This window comes from Polistes fuscatus, unplaced genomic scaffold (genome assembly GCF_010416935.1).
Source record: "Polistes fuscatus isolate 324 unplaced genomic scaffold, CU_Pfus_HIC Scaffold3, whole genome shotgun sequence".
Taxonomy (NCBI): domain Eukaryota; kingdom Metazoa; phylum Arthropoda; class Insecta; order Hymenoptera; family Vespidae; genus Polistes; species Polistes fuscatus.
Genome location: NW_025113107.1, coordinates 10,703,703 through 10,730,370, shown reverse-complemented (window position 1 = coordinate 10,730,370; position 26,668 = coordinate 10,703,703). Strand labels below are relative to the sequence as shown.

At 30.5% G+C, this 26,668-nt stretch overlaps 3 protein-coding genes and 1 long non-coding RNA gene across 15 annotated transcripts; 2 read left to right on the top strand and 2 right to left on the bottom strand.

Moving 5' to 3' along the window:
• Positions 1–282: 282 nt before the first annotated feature.
• LOC122519892 (46 kDa FK506-binding nuclear protein) lies at positions 283–2,700 on the top strand. Its single transcript, XM_043639676.1, has 4 exons — positions 283–453; positions 646–735; positions 978–1,989; positions 2,111–2,700. The coding sequence occupies exons 1-4, from the start codon at positions 444–446 to the stop codon at positions 2,190–2,192; spliced, it is 1,194 nt and encodes a 397-aa protein (XP_043495611.1). The 5' UTR covers positions 283–443; the 3' UTR covers positions 2,193–2,700.
• Positions 2,701–3,077: 377 nt separating this feature from the next.
• On the bottom strand, positions 3,078–3,583 carry LOC122519891. Its single transcript, XR_006304391.1, has 2 exons — positions 3,407–3,583; positions 3,078–3,273 (listed from the first exon to the last, which is right to left on the bottom strand). It is a non-coding gene; the product is annotated as an uncharacterized LOC122519891 (long non-coding RNA).
• A 260-nt stretch (positions 3,584–3,843) lies between these two features.
• LOC122519890 (anaphase-promoting complex subunit 7) lies at positions 3,844–6,636 on the top strand. Its single transcript, XM_043639675.1, has 6 exons — positions 3,844–4,359; positions 4,602–4,928; positions 5,011–5,420; positions 5,495–5,909; positions 5,995–6,269; positions 6,387–6,636. Exons 1-6 carry the CDS (start codon positions 4,291–4,293, stop codon positions 6,607–6,609), a joined length of 1,719 nt encoding a protein of 572 aa, XP_043495610.1. The 5' UTR covers positions 3,844–4,290; the 3' UTR covers positions 6,610–6,636.
• Positions 6,637–7,022: 386 nt separating this feature from the next.
• Positions 7,023–26,238, bottom strand: LOC122519888 (protein unc-79 homolog). 12 transcript variants are annotated; one of them, XM_043639664.1, is made up of 48 exons: positions 25,884–26,238; positions 25,671–25,790; positions 25,435–25,596; positions 24,946–25,116; positions 24,744–24,833; positions 24,471–24,656; positions 24,111–24,343; positions 23,627–23,841; positions 20,743–20,768; positions 20,356–20,688; positions 18,650–18,791; positions 18,333–18,509; positions 17,834–18,108; positions 17,611–17,747; positions 17,294–17,515; positions 17,078–17,224; positions 16,665–16,794; positions 16,355–16,527; positions 16,115–16,263; positions 15,884–16,041; positions 15,615–15,796; positions 15,326–15,527; positions 15,037–15,231; positions 14,524–14,637; positions 13,741–13,889; positions 13,543–13,664; positions 13,224–13,455; positions 12,997–13,138; positions 12,725–12,929; positions 11,907–12,186; positions 11,596–11,822; positions 11,205–11,515; positions 11,031–11,120; positions 10,773–10,949; positions 10,618–10,697; positions 10,265–10,515; positions 10,080–10,193; positions 9,858–9,998; positions 9,613–9,767; positions 9,451–9,545; positions 9,122–9,373; positions 8,829–9,056; positions 8,601–8,756; positions 8,340–8,515; positions 8,003–8,267; positions 7,793–7,933; positions 7,593–7,715; positions 7,023–7,506 (listed from the first exon to the last, which is right to left on the bottom strand). In XM_043639664.1, exons 1-48 carry the CDS (start codon positions 25,903–25,905, stop codon positions 7,318–7,320), a joined length of 8,262 nt encoding a protein of 2,753 aa, XP_043495599.1. In that variant the 5' UTR covers positions 25,906–26,238; the 3' UTR covers positions 7,023–7,317. The 12 variants fall into 12 exon arrangements, with proteins under 12 accessions (XP_043495599.1, XP_043495597.1, XP_043495600.1 ...); XM_043639662.1 differs by having other exon boundaries at positions 20,356–20,768; XM_043639665.1 differs by having other exon boundaries at positions 10,773–10,955; positions 11,907–12,102; positions 20,356–20,768.
• Positions 26,239–26,668: the final 430 nt, after the last annotated feature.

Here is a 26,668-nt window from a genome sequence, read left to right as displayed (position 1 = left end):
TAACAGAATATTTTTTGTTATTATTAGTTGTTAACATAATATCACACAATGAAATTATAATTGGAACATTCAACGTTGTTCTCGTAGCTTCTCGGCAGAAATTAGTAACAGAAATTATTAGATCTTACGTTTAATATATTAAGTGTAAAATTAAATAAAATTAGATTAAAATAATAAATCAAATATCATTGAAAAGATTCCCATATTAATTGAATTAAATATAAAGAAATTTAGAGAAACGATTTTCCGGTATTGGCGCTAGTGTCGCTTGTTTCTTGTTCGGTGGTCGTTCGTCATTGTTGCATTGGCGCGAGAACGTTAGACCTGTTCAGTTTCTATCGTGTTGATCTATATTAACGTATTGGAAAAGCTGAAAGTATTATTGTTAACATTAATATAATTTTGTTTAATTCCTTCCAAAGTTGTACACTAAACAATTCAAAATGTTTTGGGGTAAATAATAGCTTTATTTATAGAAATATATATGATTTTTTGTCTTAATTTTGCCGGTACTGTTTTCACAAGAATGGCGCCGCCATGTGCTTTCGATGATAATTTATACATATTCAAGAAAAGGACAAAAAATACATAATATTTCAAGATTTTTTCTAATTAACATAATATGTATATTTATTTTTTCATTAGGTTTGATAATGGATCCGAATAAACGGTATACCCAAACCGTTGAAAAGTCATTCCATCTGTCTATGGCAGCTTTGGATGTTATATGCGCCGGTAAGTTAAACATTTACGTTACATTCTAGTTTTTATATTTGTGTGATGTTTCTTTTTACACTTTATTGGATTATAATGTTTATTTTTTATATACTTGGTTATATTCAAAAAGCTACGGTAAAGGTTATTGCTACAGTTAGTAATAACATTTAGATAATTAATACAGTTTCAGATGATTAAGTATTTCTGAATAATATGAAAATATATCCTAATAAGAATTAGTTAAATCTTTTCTGTTGTAGACGAAGATGTAGTACAAGTGACCCTCGGCTATGATGGTGCACATTATTTACTCTGTAGTTTAAAGAAAGGATTAGTGTGGCAAGTACCTCTTGACTTACACTTTAAAGTGGGAAATCAAATAGCTTTTACATGTAATGGCCAAAGTCGTGTACATTTAACTGGTTACTTAATACCAGAGGATGATGTAGATTTAGATGAAGATTTAGAAGAAGAAGAAGAAGAAGAGGAGGAGGAGGAGGAGGAAGAGGAAGTGCCATCTCGTAAGCGCTCAAAGAGAAAAGCGCAAATAGCTTCACAAGGAAATAAAAAAATTAAACGAACGAAAAAGAAAGTTGAATCGTCAGATGATCAAGATTTAGATGAAACAGATGATGAAGATTTGGCTAAATACAAATCTCTTTTAAATGATCTTCAAACTTGTCGTTCGAGTGAAGGAGAGGTAAGCGATAGTGATGATGAAGATGATAATGATGACGATGACGATGATGATGATGAAGTTGATGATACTGATGATGATGATGATGATGATGCTGAGGATGCTGAGGATGATGAGGAGGAGGAAAAAAAAGAGAAAGTACAAAAAAAATCTAGCAAACCACAAGGAAACAAAAATAAGGAAGTACAGCAGCAGCAACAACAACAACAGTCAAAAAAGAAAGATAAACAAAAATTGGTTAATGGAAAGGTTGCCAAACAAGGCCAACAAAAAAAGAATAAAGGAGAAAATCAACAACAAAATACTGCGAATGAACAGAAAAAGAAGGTACTTGAAGGAGGTGTAATAATAAAAGAATTAAAGAATGGTACCGGTGCACCAGTAAAGCCAGGAAAGTTTATTTCCGTTTACTTTGTGGGACGATTACAAAATGGAAAGAAATTTGACTCAACTACGCAGGGAGATGGGTTTAAATTTAGACTTGGAAAGGGTGAAGTTATCAAAGGATGGGATATAGGTATCGCAGGCATGAAAGTTGGTGGAAAGAGACAAATTACAATACCTCCTTATATGGCGTAAGTATATTTATTATGATTTAATGCACTATCATGTTGTGTTTATTTCTTTAAATGTAATAGTTATTTTTAATTATCAGTTTAAAGTATGTTTATTCTATAAGTTAATTATTTTTTTTAGGTATGGTGCTAAAGGTTTCCCACCTACTATTCCTGGTAACAGTACACTTGTTTTCGACGTTGAACTCAAAAGTATCCATTAACATGTCATAATCTGATAAATATTTACATACTTCTCATAATTAATTTTAAAAGGTTTTATTATTTGTCTATAAAAGGATGTTTGTTTTAATATTTTTATGCTAATATATTATTAAATGTCTTATACTAAATGTAATTTTTATTCTCATATTACGATAATCTATGCATTTTTGTTACAGTATTGTTTAGATAATTTTATGTTTTTTTGTGACATCTTTATATGTTAATGAATAAGTAATTTATCAAATAAGAAGTTATGAAATTTTTGTTTATGAAAGAACGCCTAAGTAGGTTAAAGCAGTTTAAGTTGTCAGATATACGATAAAACAAAATGTTGATGTTTTTGATAAGAAGTTACATTAATGCATTGCATTTAATATGATGTATACAGGCAACATATGATACAGCAGTCAAAGTACATTGTATACAAGTATAATACATTCTATATCTCACTATAATTAATTGTAACATCTTACAGATTACTGTTAAATATTACACGAAAGTAACTGACATTTTCAAGTAAATTTTTCAAATATTCTAGTTCGCATATGTTTATTTAAACTTTTCTAATAAAATTCGTAAAATCAATTTTTAAGTCATATGTATCATAAAAATAATATACACATTAAATGTATTAATTAATTGTATTCATCGAAAAATCATGTAATAAAATGAAAACTTCAATTAAGTATTTTTTTAATATAATTTATCTCATATTCATTGTGTTAAAGGTGAACTTTAAAATATGAAAAATAAATTAAATAGAAAAAAGTTTGTACAGACTATTGTATCTGCATAGTAGCAGTCTTTGGAATGATTTGCTAACTTTTTTCAATCAAATTTTAATCAACTTTTCCTATGTCTTCGTCCTTTTTCGTCCATGCTAATGTACATACTCCATTTTTACAATCTTTAACTAAATCTGATGTTGGTTCTTTTTCATTAGTACATTTGATTTTGTTTTTTAATTGCCACCATTTTAAAATAATCGGTTGAATTAAAAATCTCCATATAATTAATAATATAGGAATAGCAACGCATGGTACACACACCATTTTATTAAATTCTTTTTTCTTTGATAACCTGTAATATGAAAATAATAATAATTTGAATATACAAAAAATACATCATTTAAGAAACCATTTAAATGCAAATGATATTTTCCAATCATAATATAAGTACAATTTATTATTGTTTTATTAGTCGCTAATATTACCGATGGTTTATTTTTATGTAATAAATAAATATTTATTTAAGAAACAAATGAATAACTTCAATGTAACGATAAGTCAGCAAGTATTAAGCTTAAGCAAAAATATCAAATATAGAGTGAACACCAATAAAATTCTTATGCTCTTTTTCGTTGCGACAGATTAATAATTCCTATCATATCGACAGGCCTTAAAGATAGCGCAAATAAACCCTAAATAAAAATATTAATTGTAAAACACATCGTGTAGCTTAGTCACATGGCATAATAGTATAAATATATACATACAAATGTATTTTAATATATAATTAATCTTATCATCTTTTTAGCATTCTCTGAAATATCACAACTATTTGAATTGCCGCTTTTTTTGATAACTTTTTGAACTGTATGGAGATTTTTGCAACTTTTCTAAAATCCCTATGAGACACAATTGGAAGTTTCTAGGAACTTTTCTAATGTCCCAAGGAGCCGTTACATATTCATTTAGAATTGAAAAACTATTATACTTATTGACTAACCTAATAAGATATCGAAATCTATCTAAGTTTATTGTTTTCATGTTGAGTTCTTTCAATTCATATATCTCCACCATAGTAACCAATTTAGTGGTTACTAGCATTTCAGTAGGATTCTAACCAATTTTATCCATAGAGTATACTTATTAATATTTTGTATTAAATACATACAAGCATGTGTTTATTACGAAGGAATCTGTTAAAGCGTATCTTCGGTATATACTGATCAATTATCTTTTTTTTTATTGAAATGAATATTTATTGTTATGATAAAAATTAAATTAAATTAAATTTAATTAATAATTGATTATATACACCTGAGGTAATATTTTGAAAATATTTGTTTGCGAGATTTATAAACAAAAAGATACGATGTCAGGATTATACGAACAAATTAAACTTTTATACAATCAATCGTTATATTCCAATGTTATTTCTCTCGTAAGTTGAAATTTCTTTTTGTTATTAATTTAAGAATATACTTTATATATAAAGTTTCAAATATAGATTTGTACTTTCATTTAATATAAATAATTGCTTTGTAATATTAATTTTATATAAGGTTTTTTTTTTTTTTTTAATTATTACCTCCATTGTTCTTTTACTAAAATTATTAATATAACTTACATATAATTTATGTTAAAAATAAAATAGATACTTAACAATTTATAATTTTTTTCTAGGCCAATCTGGTTTTATCCCTTAGCGAACATAATTCAGAGCTTTTGCCAGTGCATGGAAAGTTTCACGTTTACGTGTATTACGCGGATGCCCATTTTTATTTAGGAAAATATAGGAAAGCGGAAGCATTATATAAGAAAGCATTACAGTTTCGAAAGTGCCTTTTAAAATCTAAATGTGCTAGTAAACCGTTACAAGATGGTCAAAAAGATTTACCATTGGATATAGACATTAAATTTCAGATTCACTTATGTTTAATCAAGTTGAAAAATTCACAGGAAGCACTTCAAGTTCTTCAAAGTATTCCTGGTAAACAAAGAACTGCCAAGGTATAATTAATTGTTTATAAATTTGTTATTTGTCAGAAAATAATTTATTTTAATTTTGTTAATTATTGTTCTTCTTTCGCAGATTAATATGGCATTAGCAAAAATGTTTCATGAACAAGGAATGGAACGATCTGCCATTACAACGTATAAAGAAGTATTACGAGAATGTCCTTTAGCCTTGGAAGCTGCAGAAGGATTATTATCTTTAGGAATAAAAGGAATAGAAGTTAATTCTCTTATAGTTGGATGTGCAGCAAATTTATCTAATTTAGAATGGTTAAATACTTGGATTAAGGCACATGCACAAATTCATAATAGAGAATATACTCATGCCGTAACGACATTGAGAACCTTGGATACTATTAATTTACTAAGAGACAATTTTAATTTATTATCAGCAATGGGTGAATGTTATTATTATGCAGGTGACGATAAAAATGCTCTATTGTGTTTAAGGAGAGCCCGACTTATAGAACCAGATGTTATGACAGGGTAAGAGAGAATATCTTTATATGCTAGAAATAATATTATAAACATATTATATCTTATATTTGTATATTTTGTAGTGTCGATATTTATGCTGCTGTTTTATTTAAAACACATCACATAAAAGAATTAGAAAGGTTGATTTCTGTGATAACTACAAATAGTGAAAATATAGGTGAAATATATGTAGCTATGGCTTATTCTTTATATGCATCCAAAAAATATAATAGAGCCAATACGTTAACAGCACAAGCATTAAATCTAAATCCTAATGACATTGAAGCAACGATTTTAAGAGGAAATATTCTTATTGAACAAAAGAAATATCAGGATGCATTATTTTTCTTTAGACATGCTGTGCAATTAAAACCATATCGTTATGAACCCCACAAAGGTTTGATTGATTGTCTAGTTGGAATGCATAGATTAAGAGAAGCTTTAAACATTGCAAGTGGTTCCTGTAAGCAGCTAGGTCATACTCCTAGAGTATTGACAGTGAGTATTAAGATATGCACTTTAATGAAAAGCCTATAAAAACAAATTATGATTACAAATTATGATACTAGAATTATGATTACAGTTATATGCTTCTGTATTAATGAAAGATCCTGTATCAGTCGGAAAAGCTAAAAACCTTTTGGAAAAAGCATTAGCTCAAGACGAAGTTCATTTACCAACCGTATACTTGTTAGCTGAAATATATGAACAAGAAATGAACTTAGAAGCAGCAATAGAATTACTTGAAAGGCAAGTTGAAATACAGCCTACTTGTAAATTACATCAAATGTTAGGTGATCTCTGGGCAAGGGTACATAATGATGAGAAAGCTTTAGATCAGTACGCTATTGCTTTAAAGTGAGTATTTTAATAAACAAAATTCTATTTCAAATTTTAAAAAGTAGTTAATTCTAAGCTAATTTTAACAATAAACAACATATTAATATAAGATAAATTATTTTTTAATTACGACAGTTTGGATCCAAGTAATAGAAGAGCGTTGGAGGGAATGCATAGACTTGATAATACTTCAAGTAAATTAGATTCGACATATTACATGACTGTAGGAGAAGAACAAGCAGATACAACTTATGACGTTGGAGATGGTTTACCAGATACTGATATTGATGAAGCACCTGATGAAAGTGAAACTGAAGCTGTTTGGTCTGATATGGATCTTGAGGCTAATAGCCAATAGTAATACAATTTATTTATATGAAATGAACTAATTTTTATATGTAATTATTATGTAAAACACCATAGATCTATTATTAATTCTGAATCATGAAAATTTTCATCATATAATATTCTATTATTCGATTCTATAGTATTCCGTATTTATTATAGATCGACATAAGAGATTTACAAATAGATTTTTTTTTGCATTAGACTTCTCTTATCTGTTTTGAGATGTTATTTAAATGATTATGCATTTTGAAAACATTATAATTAAATTTATTAATAATTACTAAACCAAAATAGCATCGTAATCAATAATACAAAACATTAGAATTACTTTAACTTATTTTGTAATTCGAAAAACAATTTCTAATTCTAATGTTTATTTTTTATTATTGTTAATGAAAAAAATAAGTATTATTCAGTAAGACATAACCTTGATGCAATTCTTTATAATTACGTAATAATAATATAAGTATTGATTTTTAAGCAGCCGTAATAATAAGAAATTGATAACATTAACAAACCTAAGTACATTTAATGAAATATGAAGTACTGTTATACTTCGGAAAAAGTTAATAATTGGTATGTATATATAAAATATTTGTACAATAATTTAAATATTATAATTTTCCTCATGATAACAATTATGTTTGTCTATTATAGTATATCATCGCTGTTTAATTTTATTTTATTTTGTATGTATATATATATATATATTATTTTTTCATATAGAATAGAATTGTGTTGCTGTTGAAGATTGCATTTCTATTTGACCCATCTTAAATTGTAGTCTGTGTAACCATCGTAAAAGTACTGCATTTGATTCTCGTCTGATTGAAACAAAATGTTCAGCAGTTCTACTTGGTGGAAAATCACGACAATTTTGTAATCGTACTTGTAAATGCCCTGGTAACTACAACACGTTTTAATTATTTATTTTTCTTATATATTATAATCATAAATCTTATTTGCATTTATTTTCTTAGATTTGTTTACTACCTGTGCATGATGAGAAAATAAAATAGGACTCCAAAGAGGTAATAATTTACTTAACACAATGGATCCGCATTCTAAAAGTGCTTCCAAAAGACTCAGAAAATGTAAGTTTACCATTTCTGCAAGCTAAACACACACACACATTCATATTGATAATTATATTATACATATATATATATTTAACAAATATTAATAATACTTACTATCTTTGAACAAGAAACCAATTGAAGGATACATGGTGTGATTTTAGCCCAAAATTCTAGCAGGGTATTCATGGTAATATTCTGATTCTCACTATTTGATGAATTATTTTTCGATAGTTCTTCTAAGTACATTGTCCATAACTACAATTTATGTATTAACGTTAAGCTAAGAATGATTTTAAGATTATATATCATAATTTGATAACATACCTGACAAAGAATAAATGCATGAAACAAAGATGTCATATGAAGCACAGAAGCTTTTGATTGTTCAGGAAATGCTGAAAAAATGACTTGTATATGATTTGCGACATGACAAGACATTTCCTGGGGTATTGGTTGTACAGATGAGAATTGAGATCCATGACTATGAGGGTTACTATTACCAGCAAACATTGCTGTATGCGTAAGAGAGCCGAGTAATAACCATGATAATAATCTGATATGACCGATACAATCCACGTATTCACGAGCCCTAAATAATTGTTATTATAAAATAACTACTATTAAAGTTTTTTAATTATATCAATTAATCGATTCAAATCACCCTTGTTGTATGATGGATGGTGTGTTGCAAAGCCATGGTAGATATCGTCCAACAGCTCTGTTTTCTCTATTATTTCCTTTGGTGATTTCTATTGCAACATATTGTGCCAAACCACACTTCAACATTCCACCCAACGTATCTTCATTCAAACCAGCTTGTAATCCTTTATTGTAACTCTAGAATAGACGATAGATTCGTTAGAATGATCGTAAACAAATTATTTTTTTGCATTTCTATAAAATAAAATAAAAACCATATTACCTTGATCTTACTGAGGGTATGGAAATCTGCTAAAAATTCAAGGACTTCTAATAATTGACTTTTTAATGAATCTGACGCATTAGTGTTATAAATTGAAGAAACATCGTTTTGAATTTGTTCCATAGCAACAGTATTAGGTAAAGCACCTCCTACGTCCTGTATAAAAAGAAGTTTCTTTTTATTTGCAAAGATATGAGACATCCAATACTGTTATAAATAAATCGTTACCTGAAGTACAAAATGAAGTAATAACAATAAATTGGAATCTGGTATGGTTGTTTTAAATTTAATAACTTGAATTAATTCAAACACTATAGTTCTGCCCAAAAAATGCCTATCTCTGTCACGAGTAAATCCTTTATGGCAACAATAGCACAAATCTATTAAATTACTGTATTTCAATGTAGAATTTTGTATGGCATAGCTTAATACTTTAGAAAATGGATCTAGCAGTCCCTACAATAAAACAAGATATAATATAATAAGATAAATATAATACAATCTATTTGGTGCAACATTACTTTTGATTGTTGTATGCCCGGAACTTTTAATACAGAAATCATAATTCGTAATAATGGTAAAGTGTCTTCAATCGATGAGAGCATTAATACAAGTCTACGAAATAATCCATCAAATTGTGTTAATAATCCACTCCATGTTGCTGCACCAGGACCTAAACCTGCTTCCAATGGTAAGCAATCCAAATAACAAGCTATGTTGTGGAGTATTATCGGTAAACGTTCCACTGGTAGAGTTTTTTTTACATTTAAAGTCTAAAATAAATTTTTATTTACAATCAGAGAGATAAAGAAAATGATTATTTTATTAAAAACGAACATATTGATATTACCTCTAATAATAACTGCAAGGGTGCTATTGGATTCAATTCATTAAAATCGACTAAAGCTTGCGCAACACTTTTGAAGAATTGCATTCGTGTAGATTCTGTAAATGGTTATAATAATATATTGTAATATTGCGTAAAGATTATACGTAAATTTATGTACCGTACCGTTAAGGTGTGTTTGAAACATTTGCATAAATATCCCATTAGGTGCTAATTGATGAAGGACACATCTCAGGAATTGATGAGCCACGCTAATCGCACCACCAGGTAGATGCATGTTAGTTTCACTTTGCCACGGATACATAGCATGTAGAGCCACTCTAAAAATTTATCATTTATCTTTGTTTATCTCTTAATTCTAGAATTAATAAATATTTCATTATTGAATATACATTATACGTAATACTTACTTTGTTACCACACTAAGAATTTCTGGTAAAAGAGGTGCAGCTAAGGATGGTTCGCGATGTATAAACGTTCCTAAAATAATTATACATAAACCAAGTTCTTCATCAGAGTATTCTTCTTTTACAGTTCCACAATCAGAGCATCTGTATAAAAAAAGAATAAAAAAAAAACAATGAAATGTTAAAATTTACAAAGCGCAGATAAATATCTTATTACAGATATACCTATCGTAGACACAGTCATCGCCAATACGAAATAAACTTTGTTTTAAATTAAAGTCAGCATGATATGCTTGTTGAGATACATAATCTAAATTTGATTGCATTTGTGGACCAGACCTGTAGCAATTTATAAATATAAATTTATTTCTTTTAATATTATTTTAGAAATATTATATTTGAATATTTACCATGAATCCATATGTCTTGTAAATGCTACATCCGAAGCTGTTATAGTTCCTACTCTCCGAGCTTTATCTCTTTGTATGCGTATCTGATCTTTTAATTTAGTTTTTTTCTCGTGCTCAAATATTCGCGAATTAAAATCTGTTCCCTCGATTGTTGGAGGGGGTGATTCTAAAGCTACTTGTTTGATTAATCTTCTAGGACTTGTTGATCTACTCGAATGTATTTCATTTGATGTTGGCACAAGTGAGGTAGACTAGAAAATAATTATTTATTCTTATATAATAATATTGTAATAATTTATTATTATTATTATTATTATTGTACTTAACATCATATTATTACATTGTAGACATACCATGTTTTCTGACGTAACGCTGTCTTGTTTTAAAGGAGTATTCGATTCATCCTTGATATCATCAATTTTTCTATTAGTATCTAAATAAAAATAATATAAACAGGTAACATATTAAATTAATATTTTACATAAATTTATTAAAAGATTTAAAATACCATCGATGTCAGGTACACCAAGCGCTTGTCTAACACGTTCGGCAAGACGGGATATATCCCTTTGCGGACCAACGGGTAAAAGTCTTTCAGGCATTGGAAATTCAAGCTGAGAAATACTTCGTGGACTAGTAACATCACTAGACATACAGGTTTCACTATCTTGTTCAAACGATGAACCTTGGCCAAAATTGTATAATATATTATTAGATGATTAATAAACATTTTTATTTTGTTTTTTTTTATAGTAAATGAACTTACTGACTGTCAGCATATCTATTTTGGAAAGAGGTGATTCCGGAGATCCATATGTATCCTCGCATCGCAATACACGCTGAGTAGTTCTAGAAGCTGAGGTAAGAAATTAAAGTTATCTTTAATGTTTTTCTTATCGTTAGAATTTTTTGTTATGAAAAATATTTGAATTGAATAAACCTGTTGGCCGAGTTGCTGTACCAATTGGTAATAATCGTTCGATCGTCGGCGTTACCATCGGAAGTTGCGGACTTCCCAACCAACTTGCATGTTGTCCATTTTCTGTGCTTGTAATTTGAGAAGATATAGAACTCATCGCTGGCGAGCTAGATTGATCGCTGCTAGTAACTGTAATAGCTTGACACGGAGAAACTGGCGATACCATAGTTGTTGGCTGTTCCACGTGCTTTTGTCGACCTAATTGTTTAGAGTTAGGTGAATCTGTCATTTTTGGTATAGAAGGAGATGTTTTCTCTGGTGGAGGTTCGTATCTATGATAATAAAAAGAAATAATTTATACGAAAAATTGTTAAATTTGAGATATCAATTAAAATGATAGTAGTATGTATACCTTTGAATATGAGATATACTTGTAGCCACAGCAAAGGCACTGGACAATCCAAATGGCCTTGTAGAAGTACTGTCTCCATTAAATGGCAATTGGCCTTTTTCTTCCGTGATTGTTACTTTTGATGGTTGTTTAGAGGAATCCTGTTGACCACCTAGAAAAGTACTTGTCACCATCATTTTCACGCCTTCTTGAACGCTCCACTTTTTTTGAGCCCCAGATTTGTTAGCCTGTTGCAATCAAACATCTTGTCTATAATTTTTCTATCACCTTGTATAATGATAATGAGGATGAGGATTCACTAATTAACTTACTTGATGGGCGTCATCCTCGCTTCCTAAAAACCAAGTTGGTCTCGTTGCTGGCATTCCGGATTTGATGCGACTCGAGTGATTAACTTCGATTTTCCCGACTATATCACCGGTTGCAGGCATTTTGGTACCGTGTATAGAAGCACTTCGAGTGACAACGGCTGTACTTTCCTCCAGTTCACCAAGAGATCCTCCACTACTACCATGCAAGGTGCTGTCAGATTTTGGACTCTCTGGTATTGCAGCCAGCTCGGACTCCGTATCATCCGCATTGATCGAACAGCTTTGTACAGGCATTCACAATAGCGAAAATTGTAACAAGCAACTACTGACATAAGCACAGGCAGGTGTAACGGCAGGTGTGAATACATTATTGTCCGGTATAACATCCTTTCAAAAATGGCCGAAATAAATATTTTTAGAAGTTTAATTTTGAATAAGAATAAAATAAAGTTATTGTTATAGTAAATCCTATTAAGAAGGCAACGATAAAGATAGATTAGTGGAAGAATCACGTTGTCGTTCTTAAAGAACATATTTCCCTTGGTCTGCTTGGGTTTGTTCTAATTGTTAAATATATCTAATAGAAAGATATAATTATATTAATTATCATATAGTATAAGTATACCGAAAATCGGTAGAAAAAAGTAATTTTCTAAAAGTGCATGTACAGAATAATGCATGGAAGTGCATAATTCATACGTAACAGCTATGTATAACATTCCAAAAAAAATGCTTTCTAATTTTGGTTTGTTTTTTCTTTTTTTTTTGAGAGTATCGTATCACCTAAAATGCTCGATGTAATGTTTTATTAAATAGACCTTGAATGTTTGTTTGTGTAACGGCAAGTTGGGCCACTCTCTTCCCAATGAGTTTCCATTGCGAGAGATTGACTGTAAATGACACTTGGACTACGTTGATGTACCGATATCAATGGTGTACGCATCGGTGGACTTTCGCTATCCAGTTCACCCATTGTACTAGCTGCCAATTCATGGTCTACTCCTAAAGATGGCTGCGATACATCTATAGTAATTTGAATCGTATTAATCCCTATTCTATTAGAAGTATACGCTTGAACTTATATTTTTACCACGTGATCTAGATGGGGGTCCACCCATTACAACTGTAGCTGGTATTCTCTTACATTGATGATGCTGTGCATCCAATGTATTCAATACTATTTTTATTAAAGCTTGCAATTGGTTACACCACGGTTGTTGACTGTATTGACACTAAACAAAAAAAATATCGAATATTTTTCTCCTATTATTTTATTTCGTTTATTAAATCAATCTGAATGTTTCTATTTTGTATTACCTTATACAATATAACAAGAAGTGACATCAACCAAGATCGTCTAATGTGTGGTTCTAAATACCAGAGACTATACGTAGGCTGTTGATGATCTGTCGGAGGAACACCTTGCGGTGGACAAGGACAATGTTGTAATATAGCTAAAACTGGTGGTGTCATTACCCAACCCATTACATGATTCTGATCCAATAATTGTGGTAAATTAGCCACGAAGACATTGAATACTGGAGACAGTCTGTTAATAAATGGGAAATTACTCTTTCTGCATTATACATTTTTCTATGTAAAAATTATTTTGAAGTAAGAAATATAAAGATGTTACCTCAATCGTTGTGGCGATATGTGAAATGTTCGTTCCGTTTGATTGTATCCTAGCAAAAGGTATAAATGCCTTAAAACTATTCCCTGAGTTTTCGATAATGGTTTTTCATCCGTCGGAAATGCCTATTTGAATGTTTTTAAAATGAAATTTTGATAATGTATAAATTAAACGTTTTAGTTTTGTTAATATTAAACTTACTTGATCTTGCCTAGAAAGAAATTGCATTAAAAGAAAAACTAACAAGTGAATGGTTTCTTTGTCAGCTTCTTCAAAATCAACAATTTTATGCGTGTAATTTGGTAAAGTACCTCCTTCGTCGACCATATTCAATGAATGTACATGGCCATCTGTAAATATTAAATTATATTAATTCCCTTTTCATAAGAAATATTATAAATAAAAGTAAGTAATCAGATTACTCGAAAGAAAATTGCTTAATTATTTCGCATGCTAATAAGTACACGTTATCGAGTACATAATAAATATTACAGTCCTTGATATTGCTTCTCGTTGATTCAAATTAATTTTATACTATGTTTAATAATCTAAGAAGCACAGTAAAAAAAAACGTGCGTGTATCGAATAACTATTGTACAAGCTTCTGCGATCATTCATTTATTAGATAAATGAAAAGAAAAAAAAACAAAAAGGGAATCATGCGAAGCGCGTACGTGTATTACTATTAATATTCTTCCAAATAAAAATGAAAATATCGAGATAAGAATAAAATATCTGTTAATTATCTGGAAGAAAATACAAATGAAATCGAATTTAATCAGAATAAGAAAACTTGCTTATGTATTATTTAGTTTATATTCCAATATTATTGGAACATAATAACGGACTTACCAGACGATCCATATACTAAATTTATCTTTTAAAATCCTGAAATGTTATGTTGATCGCGTACACAAAGGGGGAACATTTATGCATACATATATTGTTAATATCTAAAAAGCGATGCAGTAGCGACTACACTACCTGGAATACTGTTATTAGATGGGGTGGGCCCCAGCAACTGACCCAGTCCGAATTTGGAGCTCTTGCGTTTCAGAATAGGTGCAGAATATTGTCGACTATAGATCTTTTCCTTTTCTGCAAGGAAAAGGGAAACGGGGAACGATGATACTAATATCATTTGAAACTGTGATGATGCAACGTGCATCGTGATTGTTTAATTGACTAATATTGTGGACACTAATTATAAGTCTAAAAGATTTAAATATGTGGGAGTGATATTGACTGTCCGCTAAAAGATTATTCATTCACGAATTTCGTTCCCATTTTATTTACAATTGCTTGTCCCATTAATAATTGTAATATAATCGCAGGTCTAATAATTCAAATAATCGTTCTATTTTATATAAATAAAATAATTGATTGTATTAAGAGTATAATATAAAATGATCATTTGAAATGATTTTGTTTATTAGACCTGAAGTTAATAAATATAATGTTTTAATCAAATATCATCTTCATTCAAGTTATAAATACCTTGTTTAGTGTCTTGCCTGGGGATCATCGATGCGGGTGCTGACATAGTTCGTTTATATGGCCACTTTGTTCCGAAACTCGCGCTCAGAGTTTTTACCGAACTCGTTCCACTTCCATCGGATTGAGAAAGTGCTTCGTGAGCTCTGTGCAATTTCTTTATGAAGACTTCGCTATGCAAATCTGTATTTCTGAGATCTACGCGAAGGGATATATCGATCGTTATTTGATTATTCTTTTCTTCTTATTTTTTTTTTTTTAAAGATTTTTTCGAATAATATTAAATACAAACCACGTAGATAAACGATGTCTCCTGATTTTTCTAAATTGATTTGTGCTTCGAGAAATACAGCATCGAATCGATTGAGAAAAAATTCCCAAGTTAAAATACGACGATCGCTTAAGCTATTGTGAAGTTGATAAAGCGATTGTAACACCATTGGCCGATCTTCGATGACCAAATCGAATTGAGTTTCCAAACAAAGGATTAAAGACTGACAAAAATCATATTGTTATCTTATATTTTGTGGTATAAACTTGTTAAAATTATTCATTCAAAATTAATAATGGACATTACTTACGCGTACGGAAGTATCATGAATCGTACCAAGATAAAGAGTTGCTCTTTGTGCAACATAAACGTTGCTATCATCCATACTAGTTATTAAATAACAAAAAGCAATAGCTAATGCAGCTTGTAAACTTAAAACGTTTCGTAATGGTGTTGAATCCATAAATCTAGCAATTAATGTTATTCTTTCAACTAGAAGAAAGAGAGTAATATTATTATTATTATTATTATTATTCAATTAAATATAATAAATATGTGAAATATTTCTTTTTCGTTTACCTGCTAAAAATCTAATACGCCAATCAGAATTGTGAAATTCTTCTTTGATCAACCGACAAAATGTATCGGTTCCACAGGGAAGGGTCACGCAATGCAATAACAGAGGTACAGTTACTTCAGCTATATGAGAATGTTCAGCGTTTAAAAGTTCCCATAAACTAAAATATTGTAATCAATCTCGCTTAGAAATCATTTCAAATTGGTGAGTTAATTGAAATCGTTCAAACTTACTTCCTTATCAATAAGTTTTCTTGACACCAAATGAAAAAGCCTTGATGATCCTTTACTGCTGTACTAAATGCATCCCCATATAAACACATAACGTTTAAACATTGCAGCATGTAATACAAAATGTCGGCTTTGTCGATCGTTTGAATCTCCTAGAATAATATCAACGATAATAGTAATAATAATAATTATAATAATCACTCTGGCTCGTGATATTTAAAATATTTATAATTTAATTAGAACCTTAAGAAGTTTGTGGATGTATTGCAACTGTTCGGGTAATTCATCGATGGAAAATCGAAATTTTCCGACAGAGGTTTGCCAAAAATCATCCAGCTCATTCTCCGGACTGCAGTTCAAAGGTTGATCGTTTTCCCCTATAAGATGTGGTTTCGCTACGCTGACCGTTGCCGTAGCTACAATTATTTTTATCAAAAAATCCTAACGTAGCTAAAATTTATTTCTATCGAAAGAATCTCAAAGTAATTGGTTTAAGAAAACCAATTTAAAAGAAAACCATAGGTAAAAAAAAGAGAAATAAATTTAGGCTTACCAACATCCGTGTCGGAAAGGGTAACGGCTCGTGCTACGGCTGACATGACTTTTTCGGTTGGCATGATAGCTGCAAGATCCAACTGCTCCGAAACTGTTTCTACTGTGGCTGTCATGATCTGTTCGAAGAACTGATATAAACGATCAAAATACCCGTTATTGCACAACATAGATTAGCCTACCGTGTTATTATGGTCATACAGGCCATTCATTTTCGTAGTAGAAGTTGAAGAAGAGAAAGAGATAGAGAAGGAAGAACATAGAGTTTAGACGAGCAGCATGCTGCGTTTGTTAGCACAGATAGGTGTTGTAAACAGTGATTCAGTGTATTTGATAGAGCATACATTTTTGTAGAGGGTCGAGGGGGGGTGGGTTTGGCATATAATTTTTAGTATCTAAAGAAATGTAACATACGTGAGGCATATGAACGAGGACACCACCAACGGAGTGTAAATCTGGAACTGGCATATTAATGACAACATCTGGTTTAGATTCGCTTTTCCTTGTAGATTCTGGTGAACCCTTACGGCCGTGATCTTCAATTGTTTCATCGACTATCGTCTGAAAAACATCATTTTTCTCATTGTCAGATAATGAACTCTTGAATTATTTCAATAATAATCAACTTACATCCGGTGGATAAGCAGGATTTTCTGGAGCCATATAAGTGACTAATTGTAAACACAATTGGTGCCATATCACTCTTGATTCGCAATAACTGCATTCGTTTTTTGAATCACATATATGACAATTATTCCAGTTAGATGCTATTATTGATTTCATAAGGTGACACGCGTTTTTACAGACCGAGGAATTAATGCCCGTGTGTTTATCGATATCTTGTAGTTCCATCTTTTTTTCAAGAAAGAACAAATACAGTTTGATTAAACGATCGATGCTTTTAGATGTTGTTTCAAAATTGTTTTAAATGTCTCGTTTAAAATTACCTGCTTTAAAAGAATGTCAAGCATAAGAATGCAGCAGGATAAATTTAATTCCGCGTTGGTATTAAATTCCATATGCCTTGGGGTAGGCATAGCGTCATCAGAAAGTGGCGTTGATTTACCCGACTCATTTTCTACGACTGAACTTAGAAAAAGAAGTATTTACATTTCTTGATTAAAAGCATAATTAGATTCAAACATTTTTAGATAATTTTACACCACTTACATATAGTATTCTCACCATCCGTACTTTTCATAGTTTTGTTAGGCTTTTCTTCGGATTCGATAATATTCATTTTACCCATAACCGCAACACCATCACTGAACATTGAAAACAACTGGCATAATGGAATCCTAATTTCTAACATCGTCAATGTCTGCAACCAATTAAGCGCTTGTTCTTGCACTTTTGGGCTGGTATTGACGAATCTTTTCGCTACGAAATTATACATCTTTTTTGCATCAAAACCCAATGGGCTCATGTCCGGGTCTAAAATTTTACTGCAATTCAAATGTAATAATAACATATTAAAATTAATTATATATCGACAATGACAAGTGTAATTATATAAAATATGTATACGGGTGATTAAGATTAATAGAATTTTTTTCGAAAACGGGTGCATCAAGTGAAAAAATATCATTGCTATGTTTTAACTTATTTTTAAATGTAAAATCATTCCTACGAATGTACCACCCGTCGAGATACATCCCTGTACACGTACCAAAGGATCATCTTTAACTCGTGAAGTTCATGTTCCGGTACGTCATTAACCATAGCTTCCATCCAATGTGGCATGACATAATCCCATACATCGGTAGTGATTACTTCGTAGGGAACCAAACAGAATAGTCGATTTAAACCGTCTTTCAAATGTGATGTTCTCGAGGCCAAGGTTTCCCTTAATGAAATAACAAGTAATATCCCAGTTACGGGATTTTTTTACATTTTCGTAACATTGATTATAATTAACAAGGTGTTGTACTTGCAAGTATTTTAGAGAATATATATAAAAAAAAAAGTGTTTAAAACGATACTTACCAATGACCTCCGACTCTGATGTAATCAGCCGGTTTTGGTAAAAGGCAGGAAATGAAGACTTTGTAATGAGTCTTCATAACTTTAGATAACCAACCACAAACGTATTCTGTCTTGAGTTTTTCAAGTGCACTTTCAGCTTGACCTATTAAACGATTAAAAAAATGTTATAAATTGTTACATGTAATTATATATTACATATAAGAAACGAACGATCAGGGTATACATATGTACACATCGGAAAGCACATTGTGTGTGTTCGTTAAATACTACACTCGTTATTGTTATACGAAAGTACGAAGGATACGTAAAGCTAGCAACCATAAATGGACAATGACAATTATTAGGTATATTTTTAATTATTCTGATTTATAAAATATATCAAGATAATTTATCAATTTTTCTTAAATTTATTTATTTTACTTTAATTATTGTAATATTTAATTTAAAGCGAATGTTTTAATCTCTTTTGATTATCTATAATGAAATTAGGTATGAACCGATTGATCTATTAATGCAAAATTGATTATCGATATACGCGAATAATATTAACTACTATTTTTCTATACGTTTAGTTTCCATGCATAGAATTCAATGAGTCGAATAAAAAGCTTGTATGTACGACAATATATATGTATTAAGCGGTATCATTAAAAATATGATTGTCTCCTTTTCAAATTCTATACATCGAAAACAAAGTATTAATAGCCGCGACGCAGACGCACTCGCTTCGTTAATATTTATTCATATCTATCTAACAAAAATATTTTGTACTTTTTCATATTTCTCTTACTTTTTCTTCTGGATCGTGTAACACAGTATGATTAATTTATATGCAAACGAATATGTACGATAGACAAATATTAATTTTTTTTTTAAACACAAATATACGCGTCTCTGTGTGTGTGTATATACATACATGCATATGCAGAGGCAATGTATTGTTCAACGTCAACATGATGCGATGTATAGGCGCCGATCTCGTAAAAATCTTAATTTAATTATTAACAATTTTTTTTCAGAAGAATATTGTAAATGTCAAATACCTTTCAATTATCAATATTGTAATGAATTTTTTTCTTTATAGGATGCGATACAAAATCGTATTATCGAATAAATTTGTAAATAAGAGAAGAGATAGTTTTTAAAACGAAATAAGAAACAACAAAAAATGATTTGTATAAATACGACAAGCATCGATATGTTAAACGTACGATTTCGGAATATTTATTTTTTGCATTCGGCGCCTATATAACAACGAGTCATAACAGCGTGCCACACACAATCGAAAGACATCGAATATATAGATCGAATGTTTCGATCGTATTTTAACGGGATACACAGATACATGATACGTACATATATATATATATAAATATACATAAAAAATTTGTAAGGTAGAAAGCACAAGGTCTACAAAAATCGGTTGAACGTTCCATCGGAGAGTGGATACGACAATTAATCTTGGAAATAAATAGCATAAGCACGGGACACAAATAACACCGATCGTCAGTAAGTGTCAACAATTACTTAAATCGAATGAATATGATGACAATCAGCGACATAATATTATAATAATATATTACATGTTTTATAATGTTACGATAAGTATACCGATGCGTCGAATGTGCCTACGATCGCGGCCATTTTCTACCTACGTTCATCTACGTTCTACTTCAAAATAGTGTATATGCGAAGTGTTAAATTACCAACAGAAAAGATAAGGTGCATAAGGCTTTTTTTAGTACCATCGAAAGAGTAGGCAGTGACATGAAACCAATGAAATAGCATTGACAATAAACGCCCGAGTATTTCGTTCGGGGTATCCTGGTTTGGGGTACAGAGTCCCACGAGTAGCCAAACGCCATATCTTCCTAGAAGTTGTCTCTCCTCGAGTGTCGTGGGATCGCATTGACCTGATCCACCAGATCCAGAAAAGCCACTACTTCCAATACCGCCACCGCTAGCACCACCTCCAGGACCGGCACCACCTCCGCTAATGCCGCTACTGCCACCACCACCGCCACTGCTTCCTGAGAATCCTGTGCTGCCCTTATTAGTACTTATTTCTGAGATGTCGCGGTTACTATCCATACTTAGCGGTTCAGCTTCCTTGAGCAGGCTGCAAATAAAAAAGAGGAATTCTGTCAAAGATCTATCGATCGCGATCCTTGGTCACGTCCGGTCGTCGTCGGTTATTTTATCTCTTGGCAAAAGTTTTCTTTATTTTTCTTTTTCTTTTTTTTTGCTACACTAACTTTATTTGATCACTTTTTTATCGGATCGACATTCTCCGTGAGTAGGTACGTAAGTAAGTACACTACGTATAAATATGTCCTTCAAAGTTTGTATTAATTTTTCCTTATTATTTCATAAATCGTTTTATTTCGTATACATATTAATATACATATCTAATAATAACAATATATGTTTTAAGATGTACTTTTTATTTTTTCTTAACTTTGAACGACGTTAAAGTAAAATGATCGAACGTCGAAGAAACTTTGCTTCCACGTTCAATATCGTAGCGAGTCCTTTCATAATACGAAATTTTTTATTGATCATCATTAACGATAAGAAAAGTATAATATTATCGATATTAACATTAAATATTCACTCTCGTAGCTATAAAAGGACATATCGCGAAATTTTGATAATAAGACAATGTCGATCATTCTTGACGAAGCATTTTTCATAAGAAAAAAAATTTAAATATCGATTGATGTTAATAACAAACCTATCCATCGAATTTACGTCGACCACAACTTTAATTGACAGCCGTGACTTAGGATCGCGATTATTAATACTAAATTAATAAATATATACGTGGAAAGCTAAATAGAATGATTCTAAACAGAGGATAATAGTGGATTTCTGCAGTTTGTAAATAGAAGTTGACGCGTCATTCTTTGATAATGTGATCATTTCAATTTCAGCTAGGAGAGTTAAACATTCATATTATACGAGTAGATTAGGTATATTGAAATATAAATGAAAATTAAAATAATCAATACACACACATTTGGTGATCGATTAACCAAGTAGACGATTGTGCGTGGATAAACCGAATAATAATAGTTTTAAAGATAGGTATCGCAAGCAATCATGCAGCATACCAGTGTACTCTAACGATTATTTGATTCAAATGTTTCCTTTTCCTTTTGACAGTGGTATTATCTTTTTGTTTTATTGTTTGTATTGTCGTAGAATACCAGGAGTGCTGTTGTGCGGTTTCCAGGATGTGCTTAAAGACGGCATCTCCGGTAAGGCATAGAGGAGCAACTTCTAAGGTGCAGTTTCCTATGTTCTACTGTGGGTTAATGCTTTTCAATAATTACATGTTTTGTGGAAAAACGTATAGTAAATAAAAATTATACTAAAGTAAAAAGATAAACAGGTACTAATGTAAGATAAAGATAAAGAGAAAGGGTATAGTGTTTTAAAAGCGGCTGGATGGAACTATGCTCGTTAAATTGTTTTTAAATGAAATTTTCTGTGCACTATTCTAATTTCCTTGAAATTATGTTATACTATATATTATATTGAATGTTTTAAATTGTCAGCACGGGCATCGCTTCATCCGCTTCGTATATATCCAAGGAAAACATACGGAGCTTTTTTCGATCACATTTGATGGACTTTGATATAAAAAAATATTCGATGAATCGATGAGTATAATTAATCGTTGTCCTTGTTATATGTTATTAGTCCATTAAAAGTGATAACTCATAGCATCATGTCTTACCAAGCAGGTTGGACCAGCACGAACAAACACGTAAAGCAACAATGAACCTGCGATTGTTCATTAGTACGCGATTGTGAAATTTAATAATAAAAATTGTTAACGTATAAAGGTCTTGTGTCTTAATGATTTTCTTTTTTGTCTTCGAGGATACGATTGAATGAATTCCTTTGATTAAGATATATTTGTATATTTGTTGTATAATTCGAATAAATTTTCATAAATATACGAAAAATTGTTCAATCGCATCCTACGGGATGAGAAACGATATTGTTTTTTCTTATGTATTCGTATTTGTATAATCGTGCACGATATACACGTTTTTATGTATTTTTAAATACATTTAATACAATCGCGATGTTAAAAACCATTTGAGAAAATGAATATTACACGAAATATCGTTTAAATGTGAAATAATTACGTTTTTTCATTAAATATCTTTCTTTTGTATTTTTTTGATTATAGGGTGAGTCATATGTGAATAGATGATCAATCATTCTATCAGAATATTATCGTGATGCATAGTGAGTCATAGGAATGTATTTGTACCCTCCCCCTCGCTGTTAATTTTAAAGAATTATTATTTGCTTGTAATGCAATATTTCTAAATTATTAAACACAGAAACGTATTTTATAATTGTCAAATAATCTCAAAAGTATAATAAGATACAAAGGAAGGCCCACCAAGTACTTGATTAACAAAAATAATAATTGCATTTTTATTACATCTAAATATGTATTTATTATTACTATATAAAATGAAATAATCTCAAAATAGATATATATATATATATATGTTTAGAAGAATTTAGAAATTTTGCATTGCAAGGAAATTTCAATGATTTTAAATTTATAGCGAGAACAGGCACGAATATTCCTGTGACTTCACTATATGTATTTAAGTATGTACAAAAAAATATGTAATGTGTTTTTTAATCGACGTGATCCGATTTAAAATGAGATTTAGAAAGCGACAAAAAAAAAAGAAGGAAACAAAGAGATACAATTAATGTTATGCGATCACACTCTTTCTTTTTTTAATATTTTAAGTGAAAATCGTGATTACCATTTACGAGTTTAACCACGACGTCTTTTTTATCGCGTTATAACTTTCCAACGTTCGTGCAAAAAAATAATTTCTTTTTTTCGATAACTTTCTTCTCCTTTCATTCGTCATTTGTAAACGATAAGCGATACGTGATCGTTCGGGAAACTTTATAAATCGAGCACTTGCTCACCTGACGATAGCTTGTACCAAATATGTTCGAGTTTGGGCATCGAGTTGGGAGATATGTGGTAGAGCCATGTGATAAATGTGATCACCACCACGACGATTATTATGTCGAATATTGTGACACTGCTGACAATAACGAATTGGATGATTTCCATTATAACTTGCACATTCCGTTGAAAAGCAAACGCTGATCGCCGACTTATCCGAGGCCCTGCAATTCTTAAACGTTTACAAATTTCTAATCAAATATCTTAATATAATAAATTACAATATACATAATATTATAAAATATAAGATAGATAAATATTTTATTATATATTATAATATATTTAATGAATTATTTTATATTTGATGAGTGCACTGTACCACCTCGTTCTATTCGAAATAATTTAGAAAAATATATTTTCATATTTATACGCATACCCATGCACATGTATTTACGCATGTATGCGCGTAATTTATATAGAAAGAAAATATGTGATTCTCACCTTGTTTTCACAAACCATTGACACTTGTTGCATTGGATGTAAGATATCGTAAAACATTTGATTTGGATGTTCACGATGAATTTCATTGGCACATTCAATACAAAGATAAAGTGGCGGTGGTGATTCGGTAGCGAAAGTTATCGAAATTTTGTGATCGTAACAAACTTTTCCTGCTTCGGCATTGCCAGCATTTGGACAAGAATCTCTTTGACAAACAAAAGGGGATAGATCATCTGCAAAAATTATATTTTATATTTTTATTGATCATAACGAATAACCATAACGTATAGAGAGAGAAAGAGAGAGAGAGAGAGAGAAAGAGAGAGAGAGAGAGAGAGAAATATAACAATCATAGCTTACTTGCAAATTTAACTAAAACTGCTCGACGATCGAATAAATTAGGATTGAACGAAGGCCAATAGTAAAACAATAATTTAGCAGCTGATGCTCTTGCTGGAGCGGTGCCATAAGCGATCACGCATAATATGTCTTTAACTACGCCTGGTTTCAACGTCATTAAACATTCTAATAATTGACAATGATGTGCTAAAACCATAAGACAAATATATATATCATGTTTATTTATTTTATCCTATTTCAAAGGCTTAAGTAATTATGACAATAGGAAAGAACCTGGATTAGTGGAATATTGAAAAATCATCATTATTACTGCCGCGATCGATTGACTCGCAGAATTTTCATTACCATCTTCGGTTTTTCTTGCTAAAATATAAAAAAAGAATAAAATAAAAAGAATATATTATACCAATTCAGAAACGCTTTAATTTAATGTGTTTGAATTTGATTAACAATGTAATCGATCGAAAATACTTACTAATTGTAAATGGTAGAATATAAAAGCATAAATAATTAACGATATCTTGATGAAGTTCCATCGGTAGGACAGAAATAGAACTTGCAGCTAAATAAGGCATATTGTCGATCAGATCATGCTCGAGAAATGGTAAGAGACATGCCAAACATTGTAACAAAGCTTGTCCAAATGCTAAAAAATAAGAAACAAAAAGTATTCGTATAAGATTTTGTGTTAGGTCATTTTTTATAAATTTTTCTATATTCATCAGAACTTTTTCGTGTTGCACCTTGTAATGTGTAAAAAAAGCATTGAAGTGTATCTGTATGATGACCTTTCAATGACCTTGATCACCAAAAATGTAAAAAAGGAATTATTATTATTGACGATCCGTAAGTGTAGGAAACTACTATTATCGACATCGATAAATTGTATAATAAAAATCTACTATTTAAATAGCTTCCTTTAACCGAGACACCCTGTATAATAAATATAAGAAAAAGAACGTACCTTGTAAACCAATATGGATCATTGGGATAACATCCATCAGCTGAGTTAAAGCATTATATAATTGTTTGTAATCCAAATTAGGGTAAAGAACCATGCGTTCGGAATCAAATTTTTGCGACTTGATCATTTCCAATGGTGCTTCTCTGACTTCTTTCAAGACAGCTAAAATTAATATTAATAATATGATTCGTCAATAAAATAGTAATGATCGTAAAGTTAAATGGCCGATTACGTACACAACAAAGTTTGCGATAAATGTTTGACGGTATTGGCCATGTCAGTGCCAGATGGAAGTGGTTGACTACCGTGAAGAAGTTTTTGATAATATTCATTTAAATTTGTTAATTTTAAAGTATCTATAAAGAAACATATTAAGTATAATTATTCCAAACAGAGAAATGGAAAAAGAAAATTCATTAGATATACTTAAACGAACAAACAATACGCACACGCTGCTAATTTCGTCCCCATTGCGAATCTTTTTCTTTTATTTTGTTTTTGCAGCTATTTCACATATATCTATCAACGAATCTCAGGATCGTTTGAATGAATAATTTTCTCGTTAAGAGCTTTCCTTAGAAAAAAACACAAAATTCATTCATAAGAAAACGATGAATCGATTACATCACTGCACAAGAAAATATTGATAATCAATTTAAACGAACGAAACATTTGAGAAAATAATTTTCAATCGCGACAATTTAGTTTCCTTCATATTCACATATTTCTCGACTATAGATTTCATATGACAACATCATCAAAATAGGTTCATCTCAACGCACGCCTCAACAACGAATGAGCGCGCATATGCAGTATCGACCTGTTTTTAGGGAAGAAGAAGAAAGAGGAGGGTTGGTTTCACGATACTGCGCCTTCGCATCTTTCTTCGCATCCCTTTCGCTCTATCAGAAGCTGTGAAGGAAAGAACTATGTACTTTAGATAATTCGATCAAATAATTAAGAATAAGATTTTATTGTTTAAATATTTTCTATATGTGTCGATAATTTTGATGGGAATTAAATTACAAAAATTAATACAATGTATTTTATAATTTATTTTATAATATAAAAAATAATAATAATAATAATAATATATTACATAGAATAAATCATACAATATATTTAGATTTAATTAACTGTTATTATTATTATTAAAGAAAGCTTTTTATACATAAGTTATACTTATTGTTAAATTAATAAGATTTAATCGATGTAAAACGATAAATTTTTCTTG

What these genes read in the sequence shown, in the direction of transcription:
- LOC122519892 (XM_043639676.1), top strand. An exon ending in TTTGGATGTTATATGCGCCG is followed by an intron (nt 736 to 977) that starts GTAAGTTAAACA and finishes TTTCTGTTGTAG; the next exon opens with ACGAAGATGTAGTACAAGTG. An exon ending in ACAATACCTCCTTATATGGC is followed by an intron (nt 1,990 to 2,110) that starts GTAAGTATATTT and finishes TATTTTTTTTAG; the next exon opens with GTATGGTGCTAAAGGTTTCC.
- LOC122519890 (XM_043639675.1), top strand. Translation starts at nt 4,291, where the DNA reads ATGTCAGGATTATACGAACAAATTAAACTTTTATACAATCAATCGTTA. An exon ending in ATTCCAATGTTATTTCTCTC is followed by an intron (nt 4,360 to 4,601) that starts GTAAGTTGAAAT and finishes ATTTTTTTCTAG; the next exon opens with GCCAATCTGGTTTTATCCCT. An exon ending in CAGTACGCTATTGCTTTAAA is followed by an intron (nt 6,270 to 6,386) that starts GTGAGTATTTTA and finishes TAATTACGACAG; the next exon opens with TTTGGATCCAAGTAATAGAA.
- LOC122519888 (XM_043639662.1), bottom strand. Translation starts at nt 25,905, where the DNA reads ATGGGGACGAAATTAGCAGCGT. An exon ending in TTGACATTCTTTTAAAGCAG is followed by an intron (nt 17,516 to 17,610) that starts GTAATTTTAAAC and finishes CTTGAAAAAAAG; the next exon opens with ATGGAACTACAAGATATCGA. An exon ending in TACAGCAACTCGGCCAACAG is followed by an intron (nt 11,121 to 11,204) that starts GTTTATTCAATT and finishes TTCTTACCTCAG; the next exon opens with CTTCTAGAACTACTCAGCGT.